Here is a 22530-nt window from a genome sequence, read left to right as displayed (position 1 = left end):
GTGATTACATTTAGACAAATGCTTACATAAATATATAATAATGGAAAAAACTATTAAATGGAGAGAATTACCACAAGGTTTTTATTATATCAGTGATGTCAAACCAACCAAATATGGTAATCAATTGTTTCTTATCAATTTACAAAAAGAGTGTAGTTATATAGTCTGGTCTCCTAGTAAAATGAACGAAGAACTTAATAAAAATGTTGAATATCGCTTTATAGATAAAAATAATGAAGAATATTTTTATTACCATTTAGACTCATCTAAAGCAATGATTGGACCCAGGTATTGGTGAGCTGGAGCCATGACTATCGTTGAATCGCATAATCATTTTGGCATAAAAAATTCCCCCTGTAGTAGCAGTATAGGTATATGAATCCAGCTCCAGTGGAAGTGGTCCAGAACCCCTATTACCTATAAAAATTTGTATCATAGACTCCAGGTGGTGGTCAATTTAGCTGAATCTCATGACTATCGTTGAATCGCATAGTCATTTACACATAAAAAATGCTACCTGTAGTAGCAGTATAGGTATATGAATCCCGCTCCAGTGGAAGTGAGCCAGAACCCCTATTACCTATACTACTGCAGCATTGAGTTTTCCCGGTGTTAAACACGAGAAAGTTGCAGGTGGTTTTGTAATTCTTTCGTACCTTCTGGAATAGTTCACGAATTCCTTAGCCAATAATGATAATAATAATAATAATAATAATAATATGATAATAATAATAAAAAATCATCCTTTCCCTCCCTTGACAAGATTGATGAAATCAAAAACTATGTTAATGGATATGTTGCCAGTCTGGTAAGATCCTGCAAGTCAGAGGCAATTTATCGGTTTTGAAAATGCGCCGATAATTTAACACAGCTCAAAGTCGAAAACAACACTATCAGCCTAGCTGAAGCATTCCACGTACATTTACAGTTGATAACCCCTTATTAAAGCTGCACGCAGCTTGACCTAAGGTATGGTGCCTCATGTCATCGGGAAATGTAGGCGAGTAGTTGTACAATGTATATTTAGGCAGAGCAGTCATATGGTCACGACGTTTCCTTTGAACTCATCATGAGACACTGCCTTCCGCCGAAGGACAGAAGGACATCATCCAATAACGCCCATGCAAGTCTATAATATTTAGCAAGTCTAGATTACTGCAGTATCATCTAAAATGAAGAATATGTCTCTGAGCTCCTTTTTATTATATTTTATAAGTATAGTTTGTATAAACTGTTTTTTTCTGTAAAATATGTTCATTTCAGAGACTAGGTGTTAGTCTAGCGACGGACGTAAAACTACAAATTAGTCAGCAATGGAGGGAGGCAAGTCAGCGGCCCCGGGAGACGAAGGTCCGACTCCCACCCAGAAGATGCAGCTTACTGGGGACAGAGACCGTATTATAGATTTTATGGTCTCTGCTAGGGGTGATTTTGTTACCGACAACGTCCATGTGAGTTTGTGTCTGACGGTGGAAGGCATTTCGTGGAGAAACTTGGTGGATTCAAGAGAGGGTAGGTACTGCGGAAGGGATTGATTCTCGTGAGATAATATGGCTTCTTTGTTTGTGACTTCTTCACGAGAAAAATGGAGTAAATCAGAGTGGTTAAGCATTTAATATGGGCTTCTTTTCGTCGATGAGACTCGTATGTCGTGGGTACGACAAAAATTCACGACAATCGGTGCGAATGTATTATGTAAACGATCACTTCCGCATTAATGGTCATTGAGGAGTAGTCTCCCTTTGACCATGAAACCTTTTCCTGGGACATTGCCCTGACACAATGCAAGTATCAGCTGGTATATGGATGAGCGCACAGCTAACTGCGCGTACCAACAGTGAAACTAGTTATCTAGAGGTACCCAGATGGAATAATAAGAATATTTCTTACAGAATTGGATCACTAAAAGCGACATCAATATTAAGTAATTGCAAACAGGTAGGTACAATGTGCAGCAGAATTTAATATATTTAACATTCTGACATATATTGCTGTGATAATTGACCAAAAGACATTGGACACATAAGTTGATTAAACACCCTAGCTCATATGTGATTATATCAAACCAATAACATTTCATTCCCCACCCCCCCACCCCTTTTCTTGTAAACAACACCCCAACCCCAAACACTGTGATATAACTGGAAGGCTGCAAGTTACATTTGTTAACAACCCAACACCAAGTTACATGTTCATATCAATCAATCAACATATAGGTTAATTCATATTATTCAAACAGCACGGTATGTATATCATATGTATATAACAGCATGGTATATGTTAACTTATATCTTAAGAATGTAGCATATTTATATCAATCCAACAGTAACGTACATGTCCATATCAATCCAGCAATAAGTTACATTTTATACCACTCCAACAGCACATAGCCTGTTCATATCAATCCAACAATAAGTTACATTTTATACCACTCCAACAGCACATAGCCTGTTCATATCAATCCAGCAATAAGTTACATTTTATACCACTCCAACAGCACATAGCTTGTTCATATCAATCCAACAATAAGTTACATTTTACACCACTCCCAACAGCACATAGCCTGTTCATATCAATCCAACAATAAGTTACATTTTATACCACTCCAACAGCACATAGCCTGTTCATATCAATCCAGCAATAAGTTACATTTTATACCACTCCAACAGCACATAGCTTGTTCATATCAATCCAACAATAAGTTACATTTTACACCACTCCCAACAGCACATAGCCTGTTCATATCAATCCAACAATAAGTTACATTTTATACCACTCCAACAGCACATAGCTTGTTCATAACAATCCAACAATAAGTTACATTTTATACCACTCCAACAGCACATAGCTTGTTCATATCAATCCAACAATAAGTTACATTTTTATACCACTCCAACAGCACATAGCTTGTTCATATCAATCCAACAATAAGTTACATTTTATACCACTCCAACAGCACATAGCCTGTTCATATCAATCCAACAATAAGTTACATTTATACCACTCCAACAGCACATAGCTTGTTCATAACAATCCAACAATAAGTTACATTTTATACCACTCCCAACAGCACATAGCTTGTTCATATCAATCCAACAATAAGTTACATTTTATACCACTCCCAACAGCACATAGCTTGTTCATAACAATCCAACAATAAGTTACATTTTTATACCACTCCAACAGCACATCGCCTGTTCATATCAATCCAACAATAAGTTACATTTTACACCACTCCAAGAGCACATAGCTTGTTCATATCAATCCAACAATAAGTTACATTTTATACCACTCCAACAGCACATAGCTTGTTCATATCAATCCAACAATAAGTTACATTTTATACCACTCCAACAGCACATAGCTTGTTCATATCAATCCAACAATAAGTTACATTTTACACCACTCCAACAGCACATAGCTTGTTCATATCAATCCAACAATAAGTTACATTTTATACCACTCCAACAGCACATAGCTTGTTCATAACAATCCAACAATAAGTTACATTTTATACCACTCCAACAGCACATAGCCTGTTCATATCAATCCAACAATAAGTTACATTTTATACCACTCCAACAGCACATAGCCTGTTCATATCAATCCAACAATAAGTTACATTTTACACCACTCCAACAGCACATAGCCTGTTCATATCAATCCAACAATAAGTTACATTTTATACCACTCCAACAGCACATAGCCTGTTCATATCAATCCAACAATAAGTTACATTTTATACCACTCCAACAGCACATAGCTTGTTCACATTAATTCAGCTGTGTGTTACAAGTCTATATTTAATGAGCAGCATGTTACATTTGTATGTCAATCCAACAACGTGTTACATTTGGATGTCAGACTAATAGCATGTTACATTTGTATGTCAATCCAACGTGTTACATTTGTATGTCAGACTAATAGCATGTTACATTTGTATGTCAATCCAACAACGTGTTACATTTGTATGTCAGACTAATAGCATGTTACATTTGTATGTCAATCCAACGTGTTACATTTGTATGTCAGACTAATAGCATGTTACATTTGTATGTCAATCCAACAACGTGTTACATTTGTATGTCAGACTAATAGCATGTTACATTTGTATATCAATCCTACTGCACATTACATGTTGAAATAATAGAGGTCTATGCACTGTTCATGTCAACATTACGGAGGTTAATGCACTGTTCATGTTGACATTACGGAGGTCAATCCACTGTTCATGTCAACATTACGGAGGTCAATGCACTGTTCGTGTCGACATTACAGAGGTCAATGCACTGTACATGTCAACATTACGGAGGTCAATGCACTGTTCATGTTGACATTACAGAGATCAATGCACTGTTCATGTCGACATTACGGAGGTCAATGCACTGTTCGTGTCTGCATTGTAGGGTTATCTATATTATATATGACTACGGTTAGGTGCTCTACCGCCTAAACATTACTAGCTCTGTTATGCATGACTGAAGAGAGGTGAGAGTGAGCTCCCCTTAGATCATTGACCATGTGGAGGCTGTATACTCAACACTCAGCACAAAAAACCTACTATCTTCAAACTATATATACTGTGGTATATTGAGAAGACATAACATGCATTATGGAGGTCAATGCATTGTTTGTCTCTTCTCACAGTTACCCTCGCCTGGCCTGACGTCATCACCTGCCATCGAGGACGTGTGTCGTCCGGGAGACCAACAGAGATAACCGGTGACCTTGACAATGACAAATGTTTCACCTTGCATTATATCGACAGACAAGAAACCCGTGTCTGGAGACACAAATACAGGACATTTGATAGCAGCGAGAGTAATTTCGAAGACATTTTAAGTGCTGTTCTTGAGAAATGCAAGAAAGGTAGGTGATACCTTACTCCAGTGTTGATGGCTGTTGGCTCCATGTTTTACTGTTATGAGGGGGTACAGATGGCCCAGTCGTCTAAGGCACCGCGCTTCGCTGTGCAGAGTTGCGTCCCTTGGGCACGCCAGAAACCTATGATTGTGGGTTCAAATCCCGGTTCGCCCGGATTATGTTTCTAGGTTTGTCAGCCCCATACCCGTGCTCGTGGGTTTCACCGAAGTGGTAAACGTCTGAGACCTGCATCACTTCGGGCTTTCCTCCCACATTAAGCTGACACGCCATGATGTAACTGGAATACTGTTAAAAGCTGTGTTAAACCAAACTCACTCACTCATTACTGTTATGGAAGGGATATCAGCCAATTCATCTTCTACTGTGCAGTTATTTCAAGTATCTTGTTAATATAAATGTTAAGGCACTAGTTATCTTACTTTGCTGTCCCTTTGGAGTGCCAGAAACCTGTGTTTGTTGTTTCCACCAAAAAGGTTAACGACTAAGACCAGCATCACTTTGGGTTTTTCTCCACATCAAATTGACATGCTGTGATATTACTCAAATACTATTCAAAGCGACGTTAAACCAATGTCTCCCTTGTTGCAGATCGTCCCTCCCGACTGTTGGTGTTCATTAATCCTGTCGGGGGAAGAGGGCAAGGGGAAGTCAAGTACAATAGAGTTGTCGCCCCTTTGTTCAAATTGGCCCAGATCAACACAGAAGTCATAGGTACACAATAGTGTATGTGGGTGTGGGTGTGGGTGTGGAAGTGTATGTGTATGTGTATGTGTGTGTGAGAGAGGGAGAGAGAGAGTGTGTGTGTGTGTGGGGGGGGGGGGGGGGGGGGGGAGAGGTGAGTGAGAGGGAGGGAGGGGTTAGAGAGAGAGATGGGGGGAAAGAGAGAGGTGAGTGAGAGAGAGAGGGAGGGGTTAGAGAGAGAGAGCGAGAGGGGAGAGAGTGTGACACACACAGAGTATGTAACTGTGTATGGAGAATGGGACTGTGATATACTGACTCTGAGCCGACCAGTCCTTGTTTTATTCCCTTGATGCCGAGCGCAGGGTACCAAGTACCATCTTTTCACGTCTTTGGTTTAAAGCAACCAGAGATCGATCCATCAAACTTCTTCCCTCAGGCAGACACTGCATCCGACTGACCACGGAAGCGGGCAATGGCGGTAGTGGAAGTGAGTCGCCACATCACATATGGAACCAATTAACATGAACCCAAAACTAGTAGTGTTATGTTACCGAAATACAGACGAAGGAGTATTCCCCAGCCAGATTGGGTCGAATGTTGCCTTTTCAACACCACTTGAGTGTACTCACTCAATATAGTTAATAGGAGTCTATGTGATAGGGAGGTCTCTGAACTGGATAGTATTGATTGGTGTTGCAAGTAGTATTGGATAATCCTACATGATATCACATGATAGCACATGATAGCACATCAATGTCAATGTCAAGATAAATATTTTGAAATGAAGTTCAGAAATATGCTTTTTTCTCATCAGTGTCTCAAAATGCATTACACACAGAAGAAGTGGGGGACACATACGACTTCTCAAGGGTCTCCGGGTAAGTGGAGTTACATATTAATGAGATTCAACCCTAGGTGAAGCTCCCCCACCTGAATGATTTTTATGTGTACAGACCTGTCCGTCCTGGTTAACAAGGTTCAACCTGTCCGTCCTGATTAACAAGGTTCAACCTGTCCGTCCTGATTAGCAAGGTTCAACCTGTCCGTCCTGATTAACAAGGTTCCACCTTTCCATCCTGATTAATGAGGTTCAACCTGTCTGTCCTTATCAACAAGGTTCAACCTGTCCGTCCTGATTAACAAGGTTCAACCTGTCCACATTGATTAGCAAGTTTCAACCTGTCTGTCCTGATTAACAAGGTTCAACTGTATTTCGCTTGCTGTAAAAGGCAACTATGCAACTATGCGTAAGAGGTGACTAAAAGGATCAGGTGGTCAGGCTCACTGACTTGGCTGATGCATGTCATCGTATCCCAATTGCGTGGATCGATGCCCATGACATCAATCACTGGATTGTCTGGTCCAGGACTCTATTATTAACAGATTGCCGCCATATAGCTGTAATATCGCTGAGTGCGGCGTTAAACAACAAACAAACAAACAACTGTGAACACACTATTTCATTTAGAAAGTGGTCAATGTAACAAATGTGCAGATTCTCATACTTTTTTGGGTTGATTCACGTCCGGGATTCGAACCCACACTGCCAGAGTGAGGCAAATCGCTGACTTTGTGTGCCTCACTCTGGCAGTGTGAGTTCGAATCCCGGACAGGAATCAACCCCCAAAAGTAATAGAACCTGTACTTTACTCAGAAAGTGTTATCCCAAACATAACATTTGTTAAACAAACAACTGTATCCACTTTGAATCATATAATTATTTCAACAGAGTGGTGGTCATGGGAGGAGATGGCACGCTCCATAAACTCCTACACACTCTGTTGCCAAGGGTACAGAGAGACGCCGGGATACAAGGTGGCGCCTCTGATACGGACTGGACAGCCTTACCTTTTCCAATTGGAATAATTCCCACAGGTAACCTCCAGATGAAGTATTCTTTCTCGTACAGCTACAATCTGGCATGTTTACATGAAATCAACCAGATGTCACTACAGGACGCATTAATATAACCCTTCGTACTGGTAGCCCAGACGTCTAGGGCACCACAATTCGCTATGCAGAGTTGCATCCACTGGGCACGCCAGAAACCTATGAGTTCGAATTCCAGTTCGCCCTGATTATGTTACACTAAAGACCTGCATCACTTCGGGCTTTCCTCCCACATTAAACTGACATGCCTTGATATAACTGAAATACTGTTAAATGCGGTGTTAAACCAAACTCGATCATATTTCTTGGCAGTTTCTACAATAAGATTTATCTTCATTGTTGCTAGGGAATATCCCCATCACGCAGCACTCAACATATTCCAGCTATGTGACGGAAGCCTGAAAATAACTGAGACAAACCAGTGATTGATATTATGAGTAACAATGCCAGGCAATAAGCCAAGTCATTGAGTCTGACCTTTCAGTGGCCTTGTACGACATTCAAAAGTGTTGTTTGGCACCTATTCTAACCCAGAATCCCTATGGGGACATATGTAAGACTTAGATCCATATTAGGACTCATGCGGTGGAAAAGTCTTTATGGTTGACACATTTGGTGTGTCCACAAACATAATGCATGAGACAAATGTGAGATATAGTGTAATCCCCTTCACAGCCATATGTAGTGTAACACGTGCGCTTTACATGGCGGGGCGGTCAGGTAGCCTAGTGGTTAAAGCGTTCGCCTGGGTTCGGTTTCCGACATGGGTACAATCTGTGAAGCCCATTTCTGGTGTCCCCCGCCGGGATATTGCTGGAATATTGATAAAAGTGGCGTAAAACCATACTCACTCACTCACTTACTCTTTACATGGCTTAGATAATTAACCACAGCTTTGAGGGAGTCCTGAAGGCTTCAAATGACCAATTCGTTGATAGAGCGTCCCCCCGGACAGCGGAAGGTTGGTGGTCCGATCCCTGTCCCTGTCACACCATAAGACGTTAAAAGATGGCACTTGTTGTTAGCCTGCCTGGTACTCGGCATTAAGGGTCTAAAAGAAGGACTGGTCCGCTATGAGTCAGTATACTGTGTCTGAGTGGTATATGTATGTTACACTGTGGCATGGTATGTCAGTGGGCAAGCAGTACAATGACAACCACATCGTCCAGTCTGGCCATCTGATCCATTTAATGTCCTCTTATGACAAGCATAAGTTTCCTAGGATCTTTTATCATCCAAAACTGGCTCCCACAGGAGATATGCTTGGATTAGATCAAGCGATATCTACACTGTAGATATCGCTGCAATGAAATTACATCACAATGCTTTGCAGACCATTGTGACATCACTTGTTACCATGACATCACAATCAAATGACATCACTAATGGCTGTGCTACTGAAGCTGTCAGCAGTACTTTTTACACTGAAGACACTGCTAATTACTGTCTACAAATTGAAAAGGTTGGAAGAATGATGTTGGATGATAAATAAAATCTCACCCTTGTGTCTTTTGATATCAAATATATCAACACTCGTTGATAGAAGAGGCAAAAATCCTCTGCAAGCCTCAGGATTTTTCCACTTTTATCAACTCGTGTTGATATATTTGATATCAAAAGACACGAGGTTGAGATTCTCTATCTATTCTAACCCAGAATCAGTAAGTGAGTATTGGTATTACGCAGTTTTAACAATATTTCAGCAATATCACAGCAAGGCCCACAAGAAGTGGGCTTCAAACATTGTACCAATTTGGGGAATCAAACCCGGGTCTTCGGCTTGACGAGTGAACACTTTAACCACTAGGCTACCTCCCCGCCCTTACCTAGAATCAACTTGATGGGCCAATTAGACAATTAATCCCGATGCCTTTACTCTTTTCATATAGTATTTCTTATCATATAGTAAAGACTTCAGTTACGTATTCACCAATAAGTGAGTCATTTTGTTTCTTTTTCCCAGGTACAGGAAATGGTGTTGCGAAAAGTCTATACGGAAATGATGACATAGAAACTGCGGCCCTCAACATCATTTCGGGTATGTTGGTTCTTGATAACACAGGGTATTTTTCTGTGAAAGCACAGCTTTGCTTGTCTTCTCCAATCATATGAAGAATCATTGAATGTGTTTATTTGATCGAATATTGATCATTGAGTTTTGATACGTGTACATTTAAGGTTATTACACAGTAAAAATATAGTTTAAACAAGTTAAATGAGTTGTTTTAAAGCACCGTCCCCACTGGATAATAACTTTAAAAGAACCATCTACCAATACTCAAGGGCAAGGTGACATACACTTCAAGTGACACATAACATATATATACATCATAATGGAATTTCCATTTTGCAAATGACGCAACTGTGATACTTGTGTTCTTGTGTTCAGAACTTGCAACGCCAAAAACAGATGCGATAATTTTAGCCTCGTTTTTGGATAAGCAGCAAATGGAATGGGTTCTTGATGACTACCTTTAACATAAGTTTAGGCATTTGACTTTGTCTCCAACTCTCATGTATGGGTCTATTTTATGTTTCGTTTTACTTCAAGTAAGAATGAAACATTTGTTAAGTCTTCCGGAAACAAATCACCTGATTTCAGAAAAAGATAATGAAAACATTATTTTAAGTTACATCCTGTAAACACAAAGATTTGAAGGTAAAACAGATTGATTTGGTGTAGTTGAAAATGATTCCAGTCACACACAAATACTGTAAATCTTGCAATTAATGCGTCTCTAAATTAAAATGACTGCTGACCCCTTGCCAAAAATGTGAGTCAAAATCAGTGCGACTCCCCCCCACCCCATCCCCAGTGGAATGATACATATCCTTACCTTAATCCAGTCAAAAAGCAAATAACACTGCTTATTAGCACTGCATCCTTACTTACAATAAACAGTATTTTCTTAAAAAAAACACAGAGTGTATATGTTTATTCTTTTAACTGGCATTAAGGAAGTTTAAAGGCAATAAAATAATTTAACCAACAACAGTTCATTGATTGTTCAATGATGCCTAGTTTGACCAAGTGGGTAGAACTCTTGACCCCAGCAGTGATAACTCACCTGATGCCTATTGTGTAATTCCTATTCTTTGAATAAAGTTATCAAGCAAGGATCTATACCAAATTGTCGCATCACAATAGAAGAAAGATCTTGTCATCCATAAAATATCTTGTCTTCATTATCACTTACCTACTTTTAAAAATGCCAGTCAATCAGTTTACACAAATATATTGTTATTTTGAAGCTCAAGGAAATGTGACACTAAGCACTTTCGTCACTCCTCGATACTCGATTCCTCCAGAGTCAGGTGCAAATCTGCTGACAAATGTGTTCTTGTTGGTGTCTCAGGGTGTAAGACCTTCAAGAACATTGCCAGCATCAGTCACTGTGGCAGTCATCTGAGTTTTTCGGGGGTGCTATTTGGCCATGGCTTCTGGTGTGATCTCTTCGACACTCTCTTGGAAGAGAGACGGTTGGGTCGGTTCCGGTTCTTCTGTAAGTAGTGACCAGTGGTATTTTTTATAATAATAATGATAATAATAGAATTGTTTTGTGCACTTTTGCACCCATTTATTTATCAGATGATCCTCCTGTGAAGCATGTCAAGACTCATGATGTTGATTTTGTTGACGTTCTGTACTGCTGGACGGTACAGGAATGAGTGTCAACCAAGCAAACTGCCGTATCAATTTGGCCCAGACTCAGTTTTTCAAGGAGAGGCTTTCTGAACAACCTCTGCATAAAGTTTATGTGCAGTGTCTTGATCGAGAGAGTTCGCAACCCTGCCGAGTCCTTCGCTTGGATGAAGTCGGCTGGCTTGAAAAGTGAAACAGAAGGCTTTCTGTTTGCTGTCAGGACCAGTCACTTCCCACTCGAAACCGTCAATGTGTGATTTTGCATAGATATCAAAATGTAAATATGAAATGTAGAATATGTAATGAATTTAATGAGACTGTCCAACACATTGTTAGTGGATGTCCAGCTTTGGCACAAACACAGTATCTTAAACCACATGATGGTGTAGCTCGATCCTTTTATTACGGCCTTCACCATGCTTGTGGTTTTGACACAGAGGTCCATCCATGGTTCTATCCAGAATATGTAGATGGGGTCATGGAAAATGATGAATACAAAATTCTTTGGAATACGCCCGTATACAACCTCAGATGTATCCAGGCCAACAAACCTGATCTTGTGTTTTTTGATAAATCCAATGAAATCATTTATATCATTGGATTTTCTGTCCCTTTTGACACTAATGTGATTGACAAGATTGAGGAAAAACATGGCAAATATGCAGACCTGGCTTTCGAAATGTCACACTTGCATCCAAAGTACCAAGTTGAGTTGGTACCTCCCAACCTGTTAACTGACATTGGGAGAGTACCCAGGATTTGCTGCCAGGAATACAGCCCTTCTGACAATAGGTGTAATGCAGAAGGCTGCAGTGTTTTTTGTGATATACAGTATTTGTCATAATAGGCGCCCGGGGTGCTCTCAAAATTAGAAATAGGGTGCTGTTATCAGAATATAATTTTGGTGAGAAAAACAAAATTGAGTTGAAAAATTGTAAATTTTGTGGTTTATGCTGCAGCCTAAATGATACAAAAGAAAAATCTGTGCATATGATACAAGACATATATATTTTGCAGAATTTAATTGCCCATAATTAAGGGTGCACATAACACACAAGTGTATATTATACACAAATAAATAAGTCTTATTTACATTGGTCAATCGGAAGGGGTGCTCATTGGGATTGTTCACTAGCCAATGTATCTGCAAATATAGCCATGGGCGCTTATTAGAGCGGGGTGCTTATTACATCGAATACGGTAGGCATTTCCTGTTAAAAAGCTGTGATGAGTATGGCGCAATCCTCTATTATGTTTATTTGTTTATTTCCTGTTTTAGTTGGAATGCTGTCAGCATTTCTGAGATCTCGACGTGAGTTCGATGTTCAAATAGACTACTTGCCCTACAACACACCCACGTGAGTTATCATTGCTAGACCATTATGTATGTGTTTATATAGAAATACCATTATCTGTAGGAAAATAACAAAATATGACTAACACCCCAAAATTTTGCTGGAATAAACTATGGTAAATATCAACCACAGATCTGCAACAAATGGAACTTAAAGTTTTCTTCAGTCATACTCAACATTATTTATTGTAATGATAATAATGTTGCAATTATAGAAAGCATTGGTCAGTACTGGTTTGATGTACATATGAAAATATATAAAATCTTGAAAAATATTATCCAATCATAGCTTGTGACATTTTTACTGCATGCTCTATTTCCAAATCTGGGTGACCGCACGACTAGTTCTTAGACAGTGTAACAGGGATGAAAATAAACAGGAAGTGTTTATTGTTTTATTGAATGGTATCATGTCAAATTGATTTACCTCTTGCAGAGACGGAAGTGAAGTGGACAATAGCGACACAGAAACAAGTATGTCGCCATCTGCATATAATGTTATTCTTTCTTTTCTTATGTTTTTAGTATATTTTTCAAAATATACGACTCAACTTTTTATATGGATAATTAGATAAGATGAATTATTTTTTTATATATACCGTATTTGTCGTAATAAGCACCCAGGGCGCTCTTAAAATTAGAAATAGGGGGCTCTAATTAGAATTTTGGTGGAAAAAAAAACAGAGTTGAAAGATTGTCAATTTCGTCGTTAATGCTGACAGCCTGAATGACGCAAAAGAAAAGTCTGTGCGTATTATACACGACAAACAGATTTTTCCAGAATTGAATTGCCCGTAATTATGGATGCATATAATACACGAGTGTGTATCATACACGAATAAATAAATCTTGTGTACATTGATCAATTGGAAGAGGTGCCAATTTGGATTGTTCACCAGCCAATATATTAGCAAATATCGCCATGGGCGCTTATTAGAGCAGGGCACTTATTACGTCAAATACGGTACTTGACATGAGAATAGTTTCTGTGTATCATGGAAAGATAAAAAGAAATATCCCTACCAAAAGTGGAGTAGTATATGTTCATGTCTCACGCAGTCTCAACCCTGAGTTAGAATTAGAATAGATGTTCACTCACCAAGGCATGCTTCTCGTAAGAGGCGACTAACGGGATCGGGTGGTCAGGCTCACCGACTTGGTTGATGCATGTCATCGTATTCCAATTCCGCAGATCGATGTCAATCACTGGATAGTCTGGTCAATTCTGTACAGACAGCTGTCATAAAGCTTGAATATTGCTGAGTGCCGCATTAAACAACAAATGAACAAAAAAACAAAAAAAACATGCAGTCGCGATATATATAGACTGTTGAAAATATTTCATTGCGTAATAATTTAGACACTTAATGTACCTAATCAGGCAGGAGATTTCGTTTCATACCGGCTGTCCATCCGTAAAGATACCACAGAAGTATTTGGCTTAATTCACCGAGAAGAAGTGTGTCCATTATTCATGCCAGAAACTTGTCGTGAGTTTGAATCCTGGTTCGCCCTGATTTTCTTTTAAGGTTTGTCATCAACTAATCCGGGCTTGTGGATTTCACCAAAGTGATAAATGTCTGAGACTTGCATCACTTCATGCTTGCCTCTCATATCAACCTGACACGCAATGATATAATGTAAATATTATTCAAACGGCGTTAAACCTTGAAACTCACTCACTCACTCACTCACTCACTCACTCACTCACTCACTCACTCACTCACTCACTCACTCGTCTTTGCTACATGATCCGCGAATAAGGACACAATTTTGTTTCAAGTTTGAAAACCTAAAAGTTAAGGACGTTATGGAATGTATCCACTTTATCACCCTGGGGTGTGAGCAATAATGCAGTCATCAGGCTGAAATGTCCCGAACTAGTGCAGTGTAGTGTAGAATTAACTGCTGGATGATACAACACCCGATATAAACCGGAAGTCCTGAACATTGAGATAAGTGTCTGTGTAAATAAAAATGTGTTTGAGAAAATTTGAGTCTAGTTTGTGTTATATTTTTTCGTAGAACCAGTTTGGAAGACAATAGAGGGTCGTTATACCGGAGTATTATGTTGTCCTTCTGTACCGGTCCCTCAGGAGAATACGGATAAGTGCGTCTTTGACGTCAATGCGGAGGCAATGTCTTTGGTGATGGATAAGCAGTGTGGGAGGTGGACATTCTACTCCTGGCTTTACAAGATGACCCAGATGCATAAAGACGCCGTGAGTAAATATTCCTATCAAAGGTTTAGTACTTTAAGAAAGCGTTTGTGTGAAGATTATTATCGCCCGCCCAACAAAGTTGGCGGGGGATATAGAAACGGGCTCTGTCCGTCCGTCACATTTCGTTTACGGAGCATAACTCAGAAACCGTTCAATATTTTTTCATGAAACTTTGCAGGTCTGTCAAGTACATGCTGAACTGACTTTTAGAAATTTTTATTTTTTACGTTTCCATGGCAACAAGATGGACTTAGGTTCCAAACTCTTCTTTTTTTTACAATTTCCTTGACAAGTTCTGCCTCGGTTAAAAAAGGTTGGGTTTGTTTAGATTTAATTATGTCTTAAATTCTGCAACAGGGGCGGGGGATATAGCCATGTTATTGGCAAACTCTTGTTATTACTGTTATTGTTGTTGTTACTACTACTACTACTACTACTACTACTACTACTACTACTACTACTACTACTACTACTACTACTACTATCAAAATAAACAAGAGGCCCATAGGGTCTGTATCGCTCACCTGGATATTTACGCAGTCATGACAAAATATACATTTGCATTGTACATGTATATAATACTGCAAATATTTCGTAATTTTGACTGCCAGCATTTAAAAGGGGTGGATGGGAAATCTGACTACAAATGTATCATAAAGATCTGAACCATTTCCATGTTATGATCCAGGATTTAAGCTTCCAGAGGCAAGGCTGGACCCCAGGGCGAATCCTATTGGCAAAATTGTTTTATTCTCTTCATAACAAACAAATGTATACAATGTATCTGTTTATTATAGGGTGGGGATAATATCGGTTTGCATGTCATGGTCAAGGTTCTAACTCCTTTGGGAGTGCCGGACAGATGAACAGAAGGCCAGTCCTGGTAGCATATGTGTATTTGTCTTGCTATACTAAGCAGTTACATATAAACATGTGTTATATGTGGTAAGTTGCATGCGATGCATGGAGTTGGTATTGTGTGTAAGTAGTCCCATGACCTAACATGGCGATGTCCTTCGGACCCTGTGAGCTAAAAATGCAGCAAAGAGGGTTTGGGTGAGCCTGGCACAGTCAGGCTGGTTAGGCTCATCATCAGCTCAGGGCCCTTGCCCCCTCTACACACAGCCCAGACAGTGGATGGGACTTCTCCCAGGAAGAACTTTTCAGAGAATGTGAAGACTCCCCAACACTGCAGCCTTCTGCATTACCCAGATTGTCAGAAGGGCTGTGTTCATGGTAACAAACCCAGGTACTCTCCCAATGTCAGTCAACAGTTTGGGAGGTACCAAACCTGAGGCACAGGGAACTATGGGGAGTCGCACAACTAGGTACTTGGGATGCAAGCGTGACATTTTAAAAACAAGGGGTCTATTTGCCATGTTTTTTTCTGAATCTTATCAATCACATTAGTGTCAAAAGGGACAAAAAATTCAATGATAAAATTGATTTCATTGGATTTAACAAAAAGGACAAGATTAGGTTTGTTGGCCTGGATAGGTCTGAGGCTGAAAACGGACCTATTCAAAAGAATTTAATCAGGCACTTCGCTCATTTCTGTACTGTCCAGCAGTACAGAACCATCAACAAAATCAACACTGACATTGAGATTATGTCCCACATATTTGGCTCCTTAAAGGAAACTGTTGAATGCCTTGTTTTTATCATAAGTCTTAACATGTTTCACAAGAAGATCATCAGACAAATAAATGTGTGCAGAAGTGAACAATACAAGTCTGAAATGAAGAGCCTACACGTTAATCAAACCACGTCCTCCCATTATGATTGGTAAATATAAGAGATTGAGGGTGGTTGGATCGATTGTCTGACATGATATTTCGTATGAGGGTGTCAATACCCTGAATTTCGTGTTTTTCGTCCAATGAACAACACCAAAAGAATTTAAAAGGACAGGAACAGCATAAGTATTTGTGCCTTTAATGTTGTTTGTTGTTGCGAGCGTAAATTATTGGTATTAGTATTAGTATTGGTATTATTATTATTATTGTTGTTGTTATTATTATTTTACTTTTATTATTTTTTTATTTCAGTTCAACGGCTACGATTTTGTAACTACGATACAGGTTAAATCATTCCGACTTCGAGTAATAGGAAGAGAAGGAACCACTGAACGTGAAAAACGTCTGGAGAGTAAGATGAACATTGACGGTGAGATCCATGGTGTGGAGTCGGGCGGACTGGACATCACTGGCAGGTGAGGAGTCCCATTGTGGTCACTTTGTGGATGTCAAGGATAAAGAAGTCACACTGACATGTTTTCCTGATGGGGATGCAGGTTTTTGTTAAAGGATTGAAGTCCTTGGTCAGGTCAGATAGTGACTGTCCAGTCAAAACAAATGGCTAGTCGGACTGTTGTTGTCAAATGGCGGTCGTGTTAAATATACAAACTATATCTGTACAAAATATGCCGAGTAGATTGAGTTGGGTTAAACGCCTCTTTGAACAGTATTCCAGCTATATCACAGTGTGTCAGTTTAATGTGGGAGGAAAGGATGCTGGTCTCAGACTTTTACCACTTCGGGGGAACCCACAAACACGGTATGGGGCTGACAAACCTAGAAACATAATCACGGCGAACCGGGATTTGAACCCACGATCATCGGTTTCTGCCATGCCAAAGGTAAGCAACTTGGTACAGCAAATTGCGGTGCCTCACTTGACTGGGCCACCCACGCCCCAAGAGGATTGAAATTGAAAAGAACTAATGTTGATGTTTCTTTCCGACCTAGACTAAAATCTAGTCTCTGAAATGAACATATCGTACATAAAAAACAGTTGCTCAGTTATCTTAATAAAAATATCATAAAAAGGAGCCCAGTGACTCTCTTCATTGATACTGCAGTGATCTAGACTTGCCAAACACTATAGACTTGCATGGGCTGTATTTGATATATATTTGTATCAGGGTCTGTAAGACAGACTATTTCCGAACAAACCCCAAGGTTATTGATCGCCAGGAAATCTGTTCCAAGTTTTAAGTAATGACCTTAATGTACTGTGATTCCCACTTACTCACGCATCACCTGGTTTTCAGACTCCATCGTAACCTAGTGAAGATGTTTGGAAGCAGAACTATGCGCTGATGAGATTGAAGGTTACAATCATTATCCTCCAACTCCGTCGTATAAACTGATCGTTGACGGCACTGTGTACATGTGGGATGAGGAGGCTGCAGATATACAGCAGGTTTGGAAACGTCGGAACTGGAGTTCTGAATCACCTGGAACATCTGAACCAAGGGGCAGTACGTCTTATCAACATAAGTCCAAGAAGAGATGTGGCAGAGGCCCCAAAGCCTTACTTACTACTAGTGGCAGTGTAAACCACGTATCAGTGTCAGCAGCATCGTTGCTACAGATGACAATCCTCTACCAGTGACTCCGAACACCGGAATAGACGATATAATTTGTTCGTCAAATACTGCACCTAGTGTCAGTTCTCCAAACACTTATGACAGGGCTATTGTGACTAATAATAATATTAATAATATTATAATAATAATAATAATAATAATAATAATAATAATAATAATAATAATAATAATAATAATACACAGTATAATGTAAGCACTGTTATTAATGTGTGCATGGAACAATCATGGACTAAAGTCCAAAGGAGAGTCAGCTGACTTTATTTCATTTTGTGAAAATTTAGATATATTCTGTTTGATAGAAACCATGTGTTTCAACAAACTGTTCTGTAATCAGAATGGTAATTTTGAAACCTTTGTTTGTAATCCAAAGCGATTTTCCAGTCAAGGTAGATTTTCTGGAGGGTTAGCAGTATGTGTAAGAAAGACATTGACACATCTTTTTTAAAGAGTTCACAGACACTGGAAAGCTAACCTTTTTTCAGAGTTAGGGATAGGTTGTCTCCCTTTACCATTTTCTTGGTGTTTGTTTATATTTCCCCTGAATACATAACCAACTACAGTAACAGTGAAGAAAACGGCAATGATTACTGGAACCAACAACTGATTACATTACGTATGACAATGGAGAAACATGTACATTGATCCTGTCTGGATTTTAATGCTAGAACCGGGTGTCAATTAGATTATATTTTGGATGATGGTATTGAATATTTACCCACAGATCAAGATTACAAGGCAGATTATTTTGGTTGTGCTAAAAATTCACTTGATGCAAATGTTAATAATTTTGGTAGAAGTTAATTAGACTTCTGTAAGCTATTTTGTGTACATATTGTAAATGGGAGATCTGTACTGGATAGCTCTGGTAACTCTACCTCCAGCTCCCCTAGAGGTTGCAGTGTTGTGGATTATTTTATTGTATCTACTGAGTTATTTCCAAATGTTTTAGACATGTCAATTTCACAACGCACAGAGTCTGATCACTTACCTATAGTGACCGCCTCTGTGGTCTAGTGGTAGAGTGTCCGACCAGGGAGAGGAAGGTCCTGGGTTCAATCCCCGGCCAGCGTCATACCCAAAGACGTTGAAAGATGGTGCTTGTTGTTACCCTGACTGGTCGGCTCGGAGTCAGTATACTGTGTCTGAGTGGGGTATTCATGTTAAACTGCGGCATGGTATCTCAGTGTGCTAGCACTATAAATCGGCATCACTCCAGACTAGTACTAGCAGCCATACAGGTGCCTGCACGTTGTTATATAAGTGCAATAATCTTGGATGTGATGTTAAACCCCATTTCATCTCGCCTTACCTCACCTCACCTCACTTCACCTACAGCAAAGTAAAATCATTGTTACAAACTGAAAGATATTTTACTTGTTTAAACAAAAAAAGGTTTTATCAGAGCTTATTGTATAGCTTAGAATTTCTTTGTACGATATTGTGAACTATTTTTTGTACAAACTGTTCATCCGGAGAAGTAGAGGATGAATACCATGTCTTACTTATATGTGAAACGTATTCCCATTTAAGGTATAAATGTCTCCCCATGTTGCAAGGTATTTTTAAAGACCGTCAGTTAATGACAAATCTGCTAAACTCTGAAAATTCTGATATGATCCATGCTGTTTCTGTATTTTTAAAACATATTTAAAATTTATAATGAGGAATGTGTAACTTGATTTAAAATCTAATCATGAACATCACGTGACAAATTTTAATATCCAATCTGCATTGTGCCCTGGGCCTTTATGCCTAAATAACTGAATACACTGTCTGTATCATGATTTGAAATGAAACACTTGTTATGGGTATAAGGGCGGTCGTGTAGCCTGGTGGTTAAAGCGTTAGCTCGTCAGGCAAGACCTGGGTTCGATTCCCGACATGGGTACAATGTGTGAAGCCCATTTCTGGTGTCCCCTGCCGTGATATTGCTGGAATATTGCTAAAAGCGGCGTAAAACCATACTCATTCTCACCTTTCTTGGTATACTCTACTTCATTAATCTGCCATGTAGTTGATATGTTACATGTGTTGAAATCATCTATTAAACCAATTCATTCTAGATATGATCTTTGCTTCTTTGATTATTCTTAAAGGAAACCGTAACTGCGATGCAGCTAGTTTTATCATACCTGTGATGCTTTGTGAATCCAATATCACTCATTCGTTAGTTCTTGACAGACTGTTTGAAATTCACAAAAAAATACTTTTGCTTCAATTTTTTTTAAACAAAATAAAAAAGTCACTGTTTATTCTGGATGTCTTGAAACATGTGAAAAAATAAGTTCTAAAAATGTTAAGCTCCTCTTTTCAGAGAAAAACTGTATGTCTTAGATCAGTGACTGAAAGAAAAAATTCAGGCCCTATCCCCCAGACTAGTCTGTCTTACAAAACCCTGATACAAATATATATCAAATACAGCCCATACAAGTCTATAATGTTTAGCAAGTCTAGATTACTGAAAATGAAGAGAGTCACTGGGCTCCCTTTTACTATATTTTTATCAAGATAACTGAACAACTGTGTTTTTCTGTACGATGTGTTCATTTCAGAGACAAGATGTTAGTCTACCCCCAGGCATATTAAATGGTCTGTCCAGTATATGACCTGTGGGACCCAGGTTATTTTAGGTCCCCAAGAGGCGTCTAAATTAGATCAATGGTTTTCAGACTTGATGGCTTCCTTGATTGCATATCGTCATGGTCTGACGGCATTGGGCGTTGATCATGACATCAACCACTGTTTTTTTCTGGCCAAGAGTATTAACAGACCTGCGTTGTAGAATAACATACACTCACTTGGTATACATTTCTTCAGGAGAGGCTTGGTTTGATTTCTCACATGAGTCCCCCACTATTAAATATTACTACAGGGGCAAAATCACTCTCATTCATTGATGTAAGGGCGGTCGGGTAGCCTAGTGGTTAAAGCGTTCGCTCATCACGTCGAAGACCCTGGTTCGATTCCCGACATTGGTACATCGTGTGAAACCCATTCTGGTGTTTCTGGTGTGATATTGCTGGAATATTGCTAAAAGCAGCGTAAAATCATACTCACTCACTCATTGATGTAAGCTCGCGGTCAAGAAGGCAGCAGCAAGAATAGCATTATAATGATGTTGATATGAACTACATGACTTTGGTGGTCGTAAAACCTTATTGTGATCAACGATTGGTGATTCTGGCTTACAAATAAGCCCCCAGCAACCTAAGCTGGTCAGAAGAGGCTACCTGAATTGGTTGATTGTGCGTAATCGTATTCTGACGGCTTGGATCGTTGCTCACAATATCTATCACTAGATTGTCCGGTCAAGACTTGACTACTTATTGGCCACCATCCATCTTCCTGTGGCAAGGGGGGTAACTGACTATAAAATTTAAGTTTCCACACTTGTCGGACTAGGTTGGAATTCTGGAGTTATATTTTGGCTCGACTAAAGAGACTATGCATTGTCCAATCAAAATCGCGTAACGAACGACATGGATTTCAACGTGCAGATTTCTATCGACTTCAGGATTTGAAAAGCATGTGTACCACAAACTGGGCGTCGACAGATAATTTGAATTTTTTTTCATGTTTTCAATCAAGGTACTCAAGTGGTTTGTTTCACTTCGGGGGGGGGGGGGGGGGGGGGAGAGACCAGTTTTATTACAATATAGATCTTGATTATTGATCAGTTTGACTTGGCTTGGCGCTGCCATTTTGTTTGAAGCAAATGCAAGTGATATAAGACATGGAATCTGATTGGTCAATACGAGAGATATAGAAGGGACATAACTCGTAATATCCACAGGTAGCGCTACGATCGAGCCTGGAAATTTCAGCCAAGTTCGGCAAGGATGGAAACTGGACTTTTCTAGTCAGTTAACGCCCTTGACTCGGGAAGATGACCACTGTCGTGTAGCTGGAATAGTGCTGAGTGCGGCGTTAAGCAACAACAAACAAAATCGGATTGTGTGGATAGCTATAACCACTTGGCGAGACAGAACCATCATCGATATCATATCCAATAGTCAGTGTATCATAACTCAATTCTACCCTAGATTCATTTGCCACTGTAACTTCTTTCGGAGCCCGAATCAAATGGCTCGACGCTAAAAATAGACGTGCAAGTACGAGCGTAATTCCCAAAGTCAAAGGAGTTGGAATGCTGACGTCACTTCCGGAACGAGGTTATCGTGGCGAATGAGCCCAGTACAACGGATATATTATACACTGGGTAAATAAAGAATGAGACAAAACTAGGCTTTTGAAAAGCGTATTGGGTTTTATAAAACCAACACGTTTTTTCCCTGGGTTCAAACCGCTGAAATCTCTCTTATAGGGAATGAACATGTTCCGAAATTTGGCAGAGGAGACATGATTTCTAGAGCTCAAAAGCCAACTTGAGAAATACGACCGTGATCCCAGTTTCTTTTAACTTTCAGTGCATATATGTACGTACCCATTTAAGAATGGCTGTTGA

At 39.5% G+C, this 22530-nt stretch overlaps 1 protein-coding gene across 2 annotated transcripts; it reads left to right on the top strand.

Moving 5' to 3' along the window:
• Positions 1-1307: 1307 nt before the first annotated feature.
• On the top strand, positions 1308-20109 carry LOC139479691 (ceramide kinase-like). 2 transcript variants are annotated; one of them, XM_071262534.1, is made up of 13 exons: positions 1308-1512; positions 4648-4869; positions 5473-5595; positions 5966-6052; positions 6380-6443; positions 7295-7440; positions 9419-9493; positions 10812-10958; positions 12378-12456; positions 12889-12926; positions 14478-14674; positions 16723-16886; positions 17727-20109. In XM_071262534.1, exons 1-13 carry the CDS (start codon positions 1314-1316, stop codon positions 17773-17775), a joined length of 1590 nt encoding a protein of 529 aa, XP_071118635.1. In that variant the 5' UTR covers positions 1308-1313; the 3' UTR covers positions 17776-20109. The 2 variants fall into 2 exon arrangements, with proteins under 2 accessions (XP_071118635.1, XP_071118637.1); XM_071262536.1 differs by lacking the exon at positions 5966-6052.
• The last annotated feature ends 2421 nt before the right edge of the window (positions 20110-22530 follow it).

The sequence above is a fragment of the Haliotis cracherodii genome, unplaced genomic scaffold, assembly GCF_022045235.1.
Source record: "Haliotis cracherodii isolate W230 unplaced genomic scaffold, xgHalCrac1.p SCAF_4, whole genome shotgun sequence".
Lineage (NCBI taxonomy): Eukaryota > Metazoa > Mollusca > Gastropoda > Lepetellida > Haliotidae > Haliotis > Haliotis cracherodii.
Note: the sequence above shows the minus strand (reverse complement) of the source record. Positions and strands in the feature narration are given on the sequence as shown.

Bases quoted from the DNA above. Each gene is read 5' to 3' on its own strand.
- LOC139479691 (XM_071262534.1), top strand. From the start codon at position 1,314: ATGGAGGGAGGCAAGTCAGCGGCCCCGGGAGACGAAGGTCCGACTCCC. The intron at 4,870-5,472 runs GTAGGTGATACC...CCCTTGTTGCAG, and splicing joins TCTTGAGAAATGCAAGAAAG to ATCGTCCCTCCCGACTGTTG. The intron at 12,457-12,888 runs GTGAGTTATCAT...TACCTCTTGCAG, and splicing joins TTGCCCTACAACACACCCAC to AGACGGAAGTGAAGTGGACA.